Below are 12447 nucleotides of genomic sequence, written 5' to 3'. Positions count from 1 at the left end.
GTATGGTAGAGTGGCTAGACGGAAGCCACTCCTCAGTAAAAGATACATGACCACCAGCCTGGAGTTTGCCAAAAGGCAACTGAAGACAGAAACTTCTGGGCCAGAGCAGGAAGAACGTAGCACATAATGCAGTCAGCTGTCATCCTGTTCACAATACTTAAACTGCAAAACAAGCTCAATAAAACATCATCAAACCAGATAGGTAACCTCTCTCAAGTACAGAACTCTACAGGGAGGAGAACAATAAGTCAATAGCCTGCATACAATAAAATATGGATTGCAAACCTGTCTCTCATATCTGAGTATTTACAAACAAGCATACTGCATAAAAGCTGCAACAAATTGTGTCTTAAACAAGCAAAGAAATCGTCTAGTGAGCCGTTGATTCTGAATATACGCCTACTGTTTGTCTTGCCGTTACTGCCGAAGTAACTAGGTCAGTCAGATTGCTAATCCATTAAGCAAGATGAACAAGACACAGAAGAAATTAAACACACAGCATTTACAAGCTCAGCGGGAATGCTAAACATTTTCATGCTAGCTTCACAATCCTAGCCATGGACTACCGGACAGTGTGCAGACTTAGGAAAAATGCATAATCTAGTCTGAACCTAAAATGAGCTGAAAGAGCTGAGCAACATTGTAGCACACATTTTGCAATGACCTTACCATAATGCATACGACCTAGAAAGCTCATGTGACGTTCTTCCATTCAGTCCTATATTAACACAGATCACATGACATCATGATGTCATAAAGCTCTGCATGTTTGGTCCAGCCTTATGATCTATTAAAACTCACCAGAGAGGGCTGTCTGTGTGAGAATTTTTTTTACATTTGCAGTACATCTAGTACAAACATCATTAACCATGACAAACGACATGGGAGAACAGCAGATTCTGTTTAGCTCCTGTTTGTTCCTTTATCATGATGGTGTGAGTTAGGCCTAATTTTTTAATTCACCCCACAGAAAACTTGTGATTGTTGCTATTCTGTTTGTATAGTTTTGTGAATACCCATACCCGTACAGAAAATTAGTCCTTAGGACCACAAACCTGCAAGACTTCTAGGTTAAAGCTGCTTTCTTATAATCATTTAAAAGCAAGACTTCACCCACAAAACTGCTCGTGGGTTCTGACACTAGTTAAAGGCAGCAAAAATACACACCACACAACTCCTAGATTTCAACAACTTCCAAAAAAAACAAAAGATGTGATCTTCAGCATAGGGGCAGTATGTTGAACTTTGCAATGGTAGTGTCAACCATTAGATATTTAAATTAAAAGTTGCTTTCATTTTCAAGTACTAATTACTAAGGATTTACCAATACTATACAGTACAAACATTTTGCAGTACATGCTTTATTATATGAGTGGGCGTGAGCAAGGTGTGAGAGGGCCTTTGCGGTGTACGTTCACATTGGCCGCGTTTCTTCCGCGAGAAACAGCATCACCTCTGTGCAGAAAATCAAGTTATCTATGGGGACCTAGGCCAAATTTATTTTCTTTAATAAGCTGAGGTTATTGCTGCTTCAAGGACCACAGAGGGCAATCACGTGCACTTCATCTTTATCAGCACACTTTTGTGATTGGTTAATTGTATATTTGGTTAATGTTGTGTCTAAACTGTACACTCAGAATGGCAAAATGTCCGGCAGTTTATTAATTCTTTCCTTTATTAAGATGTTTTATTGAGTTTACTTGCATGCAGACATATTAATTGTAGTGTACTATAGTTTCGGTCTTGAATAATTTCAATTTGCTTGTGTCTTTTCTATAATCTCCTGATTATTTTAGTGTTGTACAGCATCCAGAGCCGCTGAGCTGAACGTGAGCCACGTAGCAATAATAGGCTCAATGGCGAAACTGCCGTGTCTGGGATGCTTCTGAGATTCTTGCAGTGGGAACGGTGTAATCTGTTTATATGGCTGCCGAAATGAAAACGCGCCACTCACGCCTCGCTCACACCCCACTCATGGAGGATGTGTGAACAAAAATAACTCTTAGAGCTTTCAAGCTACAACCACCAAACTCAGCACAGACTGGAATAGTGTGCAATGTATTTTCTAACTGATTAGACTTAAATATTTCACACAATGGATGATTAAAAATAAATAAATAAATAAATAAATAAATAAAAAAACTGGAATGCCTGTTAAGTCAAACTTAAAACTGTCAAAATTCAAATGTAAGCAAACACATTATACAATGCATTTATTCTGCTTAAATTTGCTATCTATCTCTTTTTTCGCCCTCTCACTCGCACTCTCTCTCACACACACACACACACACACACACACACACACAAAATGAGGCAGTGGTGGTACCATCCTGATCATGTGCACACATACACTTGTCCCATGCCTTCCACCGGCTGAAGCAAACACTTACAAGCATCATATTTTAGGTGTTAAATAATTAGATGATTGAAAAAAATTACATTTATCAACTTATAGAATTTTTAATTAAAAGATCTAACCTGTTCAACATTAAATTAATAAAATACAACATACCAGCTAATGTGTTCATTTATAGCTAACAAACAGCAAACTTGATTAACCTCTTAAACCAATAATAAGATTATCTCTGATCTCAGGTATGTGGGTGGGTATGGTGGGAAAGGATGATGTGTAAAGACCAATCAGCCACTATTTTATAGCTTGGATTGGACTGATCGCTTAGATTAACATGTCTTGTTTTACCATGCGCACAACTGAAACAGTGCTGGATCTTATAACTTGTTACTTATTTTATGTAATTATGTTTCTGGTTTATTGTGGTATTTACAAATGCAAGTAGTTCTAAGGTTCAGTAAAACGCTTGGATCACTGTTTGGAGAGGTTTTTGGGACTTTTGATAAAAAAGGCTACCTTGGTTCCAAATGCCATAACTTGCTTTGAGATAACAATACAACATTTTTCCCAGATACAGTTGACATGATTGTAGTCATCATGTCAATCATGAATAATTAAATAAATTAATAATCTGCATCACTTTCTCGGCAGTGTTGTAACATAAGAGCCTCCAAATATGAGATGTACATTTACATTTACATCCCGGGATTTTTAACAGCAGCAGCCAATCACAGCATCGACCAATTGCCTACTATGACGAGGAGGAGGGCGGGGCGGGACCGTGACTATGCATGCCTGGCCCCCAATTGGGCTAATCAGCCGAGGAGAGGGATAAATGCAGCCGGATGTGGCAGTTTGGGAGAGAGAGAGCCACACACAGCTGTTGTGTGTGTATTTTTGTTTGTGTCTTTTTGTTTAAATTAAATATTACTTTGACCGCTCAGCCGGTGACCTCCTCCTCGCCCATTTTTAACCTTGTTACACCTACCTACTATTGCTTTGCGTGTACAGTGTTTGGGCTCTCACGGGTTGATGAGTTTACTTCAACAATGACCACATGGACAAATACATGGAAAAAGAGGTAATAGATTAATTTCTCAGTATTCACTGAATGATTATTAGATACATCGCTGTCAGTTATGGGTTGAGATGGCTGAGACGGGTGATACGTGTCCTCACCGCTTTTTGAAGTAGCTTTCGTCAGGTAGGTGTATAATCCAGATGAAACATCTCCAGTTCTTGTGTGGGAGTTTCTGTTTCATCTGTTTGTGTTTTGATTGGCGATCCGGCACTGGATTGGGTTGATTTGAATGTTATGATAAGTGTACATTGCGGCTGTTATCAGTGTCGTTTAGTGTCAGCAGATTTGCTGTAGCTCGAGCTCTTTTCCGTGTCCCCCACTGTGATGGCCTTCTTGGAAGTATTGTTTGTATGTATGTATGTAGTGTGCGTGTTGTTTTTTTCTCTCTCACCCTCTCTCTTAATCACTCTCAGATGTGCGGTAATCAGGTGAGCTGATTGTTGATGGGGCGCACAAATGTGCAGTGCGTTTCCTCCCTATATAAACTAAGTATTTCATGGTTGAGTTGTGTGATGGAAGACGGTTGTTCGTGAACTGTGTGATCTCCTTCACGGGCACTCAAGTGCACATACATTTTTTTTTTTTTCGGGTTCTCGCTGCTGGGGCAGACAGTTTGTGGTTGTCACTGTCTGAATTTCAGAGTTTGATTCATATACATATACAGAACTAGGGTTGCAGTGGTATACCGGTTTCACGGTATACCACGGTTTGAAAATTGACGGTTATCATTCAATGTACATTTGCTTATCTACGGTATTGAGAAAAAAATGCAACCGGACGGAGAATCTCATATGTGCGTGCGCATCTCCTTTATTCCTTGTCTGCCTGTCAGACTCGTCAACTTGCGACACACACATGCACGCACGCATTCACATGCAGTGGAGAAAATGTCTGAGAGAGGCGAGGGGGTCTGACATGAGTGTGTGTGTGTGTGAGTTAAAGCAGTGTTTCTCAACTGGTCTATTTGGACTGGGTCAAGGACAGCAGGGAAAGAGCAATGCCATGGTTCTCCCATTGAAGATATTTCGGCAGCCGCCCAAGGTATAGACTATTTAGGACTACCGAAGTAGATTTAATGATAATCTCGCAAACAGCTAAAACAGACATGTGCCCGCTGTCCGGATCAGGCCCTCCACATGGTTTAATGTGGCCCGCGGCTCATTTATTGTAAAAGCATTTTTATATTTCATTGGATATTTTTGTTAACTTGCATTGAAAAGTAACGCATCTCCACAAGCGTTTAACATGCTCAGGGTTGCCAGATAAGAGATGAAACACCCCCATTTTGAGATTTATACTTGTGCAAATTGGAAATATTACTCCTAATGTTATACTTATTTTGTGCAATCTGGCAGCCATGCACACAAGTGCGCTTTTTCTGTCTCTCGCTTTCCCCTTTGAACAAACTTGGCGATCTGTAGTGCAATATTCTGCTCAAGGAAAAGTCTTATACGGTTACTCTGTGTCCATTCTTGAGGCTGCTTGTGATGTTTGGTGCTACTAATTTTGCAGGTAAACCTTCTCAATGTTTAAATGAAATATAAAAGTAGATCTCGGCATCATTACACACGGAGGGGTAATCACTGACATGCAAGCAAAAGCAAGCCAGAGACAAATATGTATATGTATTTATTATTTGTGCAATTTAGAAACATTTAAGTCCCTTTGCACCTGTATGTTAATCTAACTCTTGCAGTAATCATTTATCATATTCATGCAGTTGTGTTATTCAGTTGTGTGCATCATGACTCTTTTAGCATGTGAACGGTTAATGTTTTAGAAAATAAATAAGTAAACTCGCCCGCTTTGCGACAAACATTAAAAGTTCTATAAATGTTTTTAAAACTGAATAATAAATTAACAGGGAAGAAGAGATGGCAAAATACATTTATAATCTCCACCTTTATTCAGTTTTTTAATGCCTGATAGAAAAGTATCTATCTTTGTAGAGCAATATAATACTTAAGGCAATTGCAGAATAGTCTCACTAGTCACAGATACACTTCAGAAAATTTAGTTCACGACTAGTTGAGCTTAAAAGATACAAAAACCAAATCAGTGTAGAACATTGTATCTCAAAAGCGATACAATGTGGCCCCCTATGCACTACTTACAGCCTGATGTGGCCCCTTTACCAAAATAGTTAAAAATATTAATAATTACTCACCATCACCTTTAAAACTTTGTTTCAGGATTTTACATTAGAAAAATAAACTGTTATATTTTGACTGTTATAGTTTCATATGAAATAATCTAAAAGGTAGAATCTATTAGACCTCATTTTATATCAACAGTGGCAGTTGTAGATCAAGCTTCAAGATGTGTTTCAGCTAGTATTTATTTTTCATAAATACATTAATTTAAGACTAGCACACTGACTTAACCATGGTAACGAGGAGCCTTTCCTTCTGTCTAATATGTGTATAAATATGTAATAGTAGGTAACAAATGGGATAATAATGGGCTCATATAAGTAAATATGCTCTTCAATTTTTAAAAGGTGGAGAGACAACTTCCAGTAGATTTTGTTATTGACATCATCAACAAAAATAATGACACTTGATGCATGTCCTTGCACTGGAAAACCATGAACAAAACTATGCAACATTAAAGGAAATGCAACAGGCAAAACCAGTTGAGAAACACAGAGTTAAAGAAGGACAGGGGCAGTCTGGCCTCGCTGTCGCGCACCTACAGTATATGTTAACTGTTAATAATCATAGCACATTACTTTAAAAGCTCACACAACTGATGTTATTTTTCATTTAATAGTTAACTTAACATGCTATGCTAACATGCTTTAGTAATATAACATGTTATAGTTGCATTATATTTTTTATCATGTTTATAATTCTGTTTATTATAATTCTGTTAGCTTTCTTATTTTTTCTATTTATTTATTTTCAAAAGGGAGACTTTTTTTTTTTACACATATTTACCAAGAGTGATGCGTCATTCCTAAAAGTGTAGCGCATACTTCAATCAAATAAACGCTTTCAAGTTTCAATTATAATAAAGTGTTTGCTCAAAAATAAATAAAAAAACCCTTCTGTTTTCACTAATAATATTAATTGTGTAATACCGTATACCGTGATAACGTGATACTTTCTGAGACTGATATCATACCGTGAAAATCTCATACCGTTGCAACCCTATACAGAACTGTCCGCTACTTTTGTCTCACCTATTGCATCTTATATTGCAATTTATTTTTAAACACCTATTCACTGATGTACAGATGCAATCTTGTTTTATTAAAATAACCCCCCCCACCCCACACCCAGTACAATTTTCCGTACAGCTTATTTTTATTTAGACCTAACTTTGTGTTAATCTTCACTTTCAAATGGATTGTTCCAGCTGTTACAAAGGTGATAGGCCTTCAGGACTGTATGAGCAGAATAACTTGTGATATGCATGCATTTCCATCCATGGGTACACTTAACAAATGTAGTGAAGTTTAGTCCAGATTGCCAGTTCTAAATGTGAAGTTAAGGAACATTTAGAATTTGTTGATGTTTTTAATAGGCAATGTCTTGGTATTCTGGGAGATATACATTTTGTTACTTGATTTTTATTATGCAAAAAAAATATATATTTTTTTCATGTTGTAAAATCAGTAGCAAAATGGTTACTATGTGGTAGAGGTCTGCAACCAGACCTGGGCTCGACAGGACCCGGGAAGCCAATGGGTTTTGGGCCGGGTTCGGGTCATTTTTTCAAGTAGGACTTCGGGTTTGTAATTAATGAAAAATAAACAGGCTTACTGAACTTGTTTCACACACGTGCTCTCACTCACAGACATGTGCAAACAGATTAGTTATGGGCCGTTCACTCCAAATGTGTTTTTGTGTGCATCTGTTCTGTTTTCCCATTGTTTAAACACATGCTGGACAAATGTCTTTGAATTTGCACAGTGTCTCACTTTTTTCTCACACAATATCAAGTTAAAAAGAACTTCAAATTGTCAAAAAAGCATGTTGAAACACCTGCACACGGATTCATTCTTTTGGCTGTGTCTAAATTGTTTTCAGCACAGTTGTCACAAAGATTCAACATTCTAAATAAGTACAGGCTGCATAGAGTTGCATTGTATCATATTATTCCAGATAGTTCTGCAACAGATGAAGTTTCAGCGCTTAAAGTAAGGCAATGCTTTATCCCCATCTGCTCTAGTGTACTAAGTGGCTGCAGTGCCTTGTTAAAACTGTGTAAGTTTACGGTTTCAGTACTGTTACAAATGTTGCCTATATGCTTAAATAAAATATAGCCAATTGCAACAGTACTTGCTAGGCGAAGAAATTAGATAGTAAGCAATTTCGAATTCGGGTCGGGTTTGGGCTTAAAATCTGACGGCATCGTTTGGGATGGGTAGGGTCCCACAGTCTTGGGTATGAGTCAGGTTTCATTTTAAGACCCGTGCAGACATGCGGTTCCTGTGAAATTGCAGTTGTTGTTGCAATGAAGTTTGGTACCTTAATCCATAAGAACTACACATGGACGCTTGCTTCGGTGTTGCCACCCCTCAAAGTGTGCATGCCACCCCATAAAAACTAATTCTAGATCCGCCCCTGGAGGGGGGCGGGGTCAATTTGTAATATTAAATCATCACATTTTACAGTGATCTCATGGGGTCAACTTTTCTCAATTCTTGAATCTAGTTTTTTTGGAAGGATTTTTTTAAGTATATACAGATTACATTATGACCCTTCTCTTCAGTCACTCGATGCAATCATGTGCTGAGTTACATTTACAGTATGTTGTTGTTCTAGCCAAATATCTTTAACAGATACTTAAACAGGTAGTTATAAGGACTGTTCACCCAAAACAAATGAACTTTCTCCCGGCATTAATAACTCTCCTAATATCTTTCTTATTCTTATTCTAGATCCAGCCAGATCATGACAGACACTCCACACCTAAACAACACTATCCCCCACCGCTACCTTACAAATAAACCAAACAAGTGAAATATCACTCATCCTCCAGCTTGAGGAGTATGTCAGAGTGGCCTTACCCAATTTGAGCCTTTTGTTTGGGCTTGGAGGACGACACAATCCGGGCATTCTTGGACCTCTTATTCTTGCCTTTGGACTTGGAGGCACCTGCCCTGTGACGATGTTGTGACGATGAAGATGGGAAGCTCTCGGGACTCATGACACGTGGGATATTTTTCTCTCCTCTCTCTCGCGCTTTAGCGATGGCCTCTGAGATGATTCGATTAGCCTTCTGTTGTTTATCTTCCAAGATGGACACCTCCATCTGCTGCTGCTGCTGCTGCTGCTGTCGCTTTTGCACCCTTTTCTCTGACAAGGATACGTATGAGGACGATGAAGAGGAAGAAGAGGAGCTACTCTTCACTGGTGGGCTGAGCACCCGCGCCTGACTGCTGGGACCATTAGTGTTCTTAGGAGGCTAGAACAAGAGAAACAAAAGACATTACCAACAAAACCTTTGAGTTTTCAGAAGGATCTTTGTCTAGGTGTGGATTGACATCAAGTGGACAATTGGCACAATTATCGATGTCCACCAGAGAGCCTGCTTCATCTGGATTTGTAGGCAAGACCAAAAGCCAATAGATATGCTCCCATTTCAGGATTTCGTAATCCCATTTTGTAAACTTCTGTTTTAAAAACACTCATTAAAACACCAATGATGCCATGTGGTCCAGTCTCATTGTTAATACGAGAGAGCTATTGGACATGAAACAGAATTATGAGCTGAATTCAATAACCATCTCCCCAAGCCATGGTCCAGAAAACTCTGACACTAGTGGATGTAAATACTTAAATAGGTTTCTTACTTAGGAGGACACAGTCAGTACAGTGAAACTTCTAAACTGAGCATGAATATGAGGTTAAGAAGCTGTAAGTGATTTCAGCCTTTTTGCTAAATTCAACCACAGAGCCTCTCTCATGAACATGCAAAATAATTCACAGGCAGGAAGGGTTTCTGATTGGCTAGTTTTAAGATTGGCTCAGAAATTGTGGGCCTTTTTGTAATCAGTCCACCTGGAAACAAAGTGGTGTTTAAAAGGTAGCAGTTGATGCAATGAGGATCAATTAAACATTGGATTTGCCAATCTTTTGAAGATATTCAATAGTTTTATTCAAGTACCACCTAATCACCACCAATGTCCACTCAAATATTGTTTTAGCATTCAGTAAATATACTTTTTTGAGCACATTCTTTAGGATTGTGAATATGGCATTGTCTGTGTTGTTCACAACCCTAAAGACTGTGCTCAAAAATGTATATTTACACACAATCAGCAAGAGTGTGTTTCTAAAAACACCCAGTAAGGTTGGGCAAATAGGACTATGTAATCAGATACAGACGATATCTTACAAATATCCCTATGCCGATTGCGACACTCATTGACAGATGATGATCGACAGCATCAGGAAATGGCAATAGATCTGGGAAGTCACAATCACAAAGTAGCCCAGGGTGTGAAATTAGCACCAGCCACCACCAAATGTGACGAGGCTGAATCCAGTTCGCAAGCTCCTTGTCCAAATTCAGGTATTCCATGCACATATAATTTCACTCGTGCTTGAAGAAACAACACATGCTTGAAGAAACAAACTTTATAATATTTTAAAAAACAGAGTTTGTTCAGAGGCATGCAACACAAGCCTGTCTAATGGAACAGGGGCATGTTGAGTTCTCACTCTTTTTTTCTCTGTTTCATTCATTTGAAAACTCTTTGAAAGAATACAGTCATCTATGAGAATGCTGAAAATGATCTCCGATCAGCTCGTGAGGTGCTGTGAGTTTAGTTTTCTTTATGTTCACGGAGCAGTTCGCTCTAACACATTGTGAACACAACTAAAGAAACAAAGATGAAAGTGATTAAATCATAAAATAATATAAGACATGTTCACCTTGTACCTAAATGTGAGTTCTATTTTATTTTATTTAGGCAGCATTAACTGTATTACCAACACGCAATACAAACACAAATTCGATAAAAACACATTTAGAAATGTCTAAAATGTTGTACATTTTTCATGTTTGAATAAATTAATTACATTTGTAAACCAGTGGTTCTCAACAGGGAGTTGAATTTTTTATTGACTTATGTCAAATTAAGTCTGGTTACTGAAGTACCAAGCAAATATACATGAACCTAATATGAATTTTAAACATAATTAGAACATGTAACAACATGCTTCTTCTCTTTTAGAAAATATGAATAAAGGTCATTTACAATTGCCTTTTGTCTCCATGACATTAAACTCTCCATTCAAAAAACGTATTGATAGGGAGAGGCGAAGGATAGCCTGCCTTTTTAACTAGCTGCCACAGATCAGATCCACAGTGACTCCTCGCCGAACGAACCCATGGTCGTAAGACGTCTATGGATACGTTTATCACACGTGCCAAAAGCAGTTGTAACAACGATGCCTCGTCAGCATCATCATCTACCCCGAAAAAGTGTAAAACATGAAAGTATGACAGTAGCTTTCTTCAGTTTGCCTTTACGGTGGCTGGGACTTTATAGCTCTTGCTCTCTCTCTGCCCTCGTTTTGGTTGACTGTGATGAGTGAATATCCTCAGTTGCCATAAAATGACTCGCCTCAACAATTCTGTGCGAGCCCGGATTTTCAAAATTGACAGCCTTGAAAACAAATAAAGTATTTTTTACATGTTGCCTAGCCCTAATACACATACAATAGTAACATTTAGGAGTTTTGCAATCCAGTTCAAACAAACTAATATAACCTAATATTTATTTAGTAATTTGGAGCCTAAGCATTGTTGGGCCTTTCTTTTCATTTGGATTCTTTGACACAGCAGCAATGTTTGTCACAGAGCGCTGCCTTGTTAACAGGTGTTAGACGAGCGCTCAATTTCTCTGTCCCTCATCTGACCAATCTTCCAGTGGAATCACAATCAGAATACAGCCAAATACAATTAACAACCTCCGAACTCACGAAAGGTTCGTCTTTAATAGTTTATAAGTTATTGTTAATAATCAATTCCCTTATGTAAAAAAAATATAATGGGATTTTTACTTCGGGAACAAGTCTGTTGTGCTCTATACAACCTAGTCCTTTTATCGTATTCAAAAGGTCAAGCTATTCAAACTATTCTTTACACAGTTCGATACTGGTTGGGAATTCAAGAATCAAACTAGTCATTTGTGATCTCTCCACCAAACTAAACTTCACGGAATGTCTAAGACCAAAATCCCTAGACACAAACATCTGTGGAGATCCAGCTAATCTCATTCCACATAAGGCAGTGTAGCAGGAGGGTTTTAGTACGGCATGGCAGCCTGAGTCCACCCACACATTCTGGATGACAACATGGGAAATCCTCCATCTTTGAACTGCTGCATCATCAATGTTCCTCATGCCTGAGTTTCATAATATTATCTGTTCCCCAATCACATGGCCAGCCTGCTACAGGAGACGATGAAGGTTTGAAAATGCTGTATAAAACCATGGTCATTCACACACATTCACAGTTTATAGCATTAAAGCACATCAAAAGATGACAGATATAATTCAGAAAAATAATAGTAGATCACAATTCATCTGAATGACATCACATACTTATAAAAGGTCAACCATCATGAATCTAAGACCTTATACCTGAGAGCCAGTCTATTCACATTATCCACCCCTCACCCCAAGAAATAAAGACAGCCATGTATAATTTACCACACGATCAAATAGCAGGCTGAGACATGACAACTTTTATTATTCACGCTGGCTTGGTTGACATGCAGTCTGCTTTTTTTTCCCCCCTTTCCTCCACCTCTCTCTTTTTCAATGTATTTGGAAAAGAAGCTGAGCTTAAACCAAATAACTTGTAAACGACAAGTCAGAAAGATCAATTCTTTGACTTTATTTGGTTTCATTGCATGCATTTGCTCTTTGTAAATATAACTGTCAAAGCAATATTCAGATATTGTTTTACTGTCATGCCATCAATGCTTTGTTGACTCTTAAAATGAAAGACCAGCACATAATCTGATCAAATCAACAGGCCTGGCTTGTAC

The 12447-nt window shown here is 38.3% G+C and overlaps 1 protein-coding gene across 7 annotated transcripts in view; it reads right to left on the bottom strand.

The window, feature by feature from the left end:
* LOC127651140 (chromodomain-helicase-DNA-binding protein 9-like) overlaps window positions 1-12447 on the bottom strand; it is a 116410-nt gene that overhangs the window by 41419 nt on the left and 62544 nt on the right. For all 7 annotated transcript variants that reach the window (XR_007971537.1, XM_052136875.1, XM_052136984.1 and 4 more), the window contains one exon: window positions 8452-8849. Coding sequence is in view for 6 of the 7 variants with exons in the window: in XM_052136875.1 (XP_051992835.1) it covers window positions 8452-8849 (398 nt within the window). In the remaining variant the exon portion in view is untranslated. The remainder of the gene's footprint in view (window positions 1-8451; window positions 8850-12447) is intronic.

The sequence above is a fragment of the Xyrauchen texanus genome, chromosome 1 (genome assembly GCF_025860055.1).
Source record: "Xyrauchen texanus isolate HMW12.3.18 chromosome 1, RBS_HiC_50CHRs, whole genome shotgun sequence".
Taxonomy (NCBI): Eukaryota; Metazoa; Chordata; class Actinopteri; order Cypriniformes; family Catostomidae; genus Xyrauchen; species Xyrauchen texanus.
Note: the sequence above shows the minus strand (reverse complement) of the source record. Positions and strands in the feature narration are given on the sequence as shown.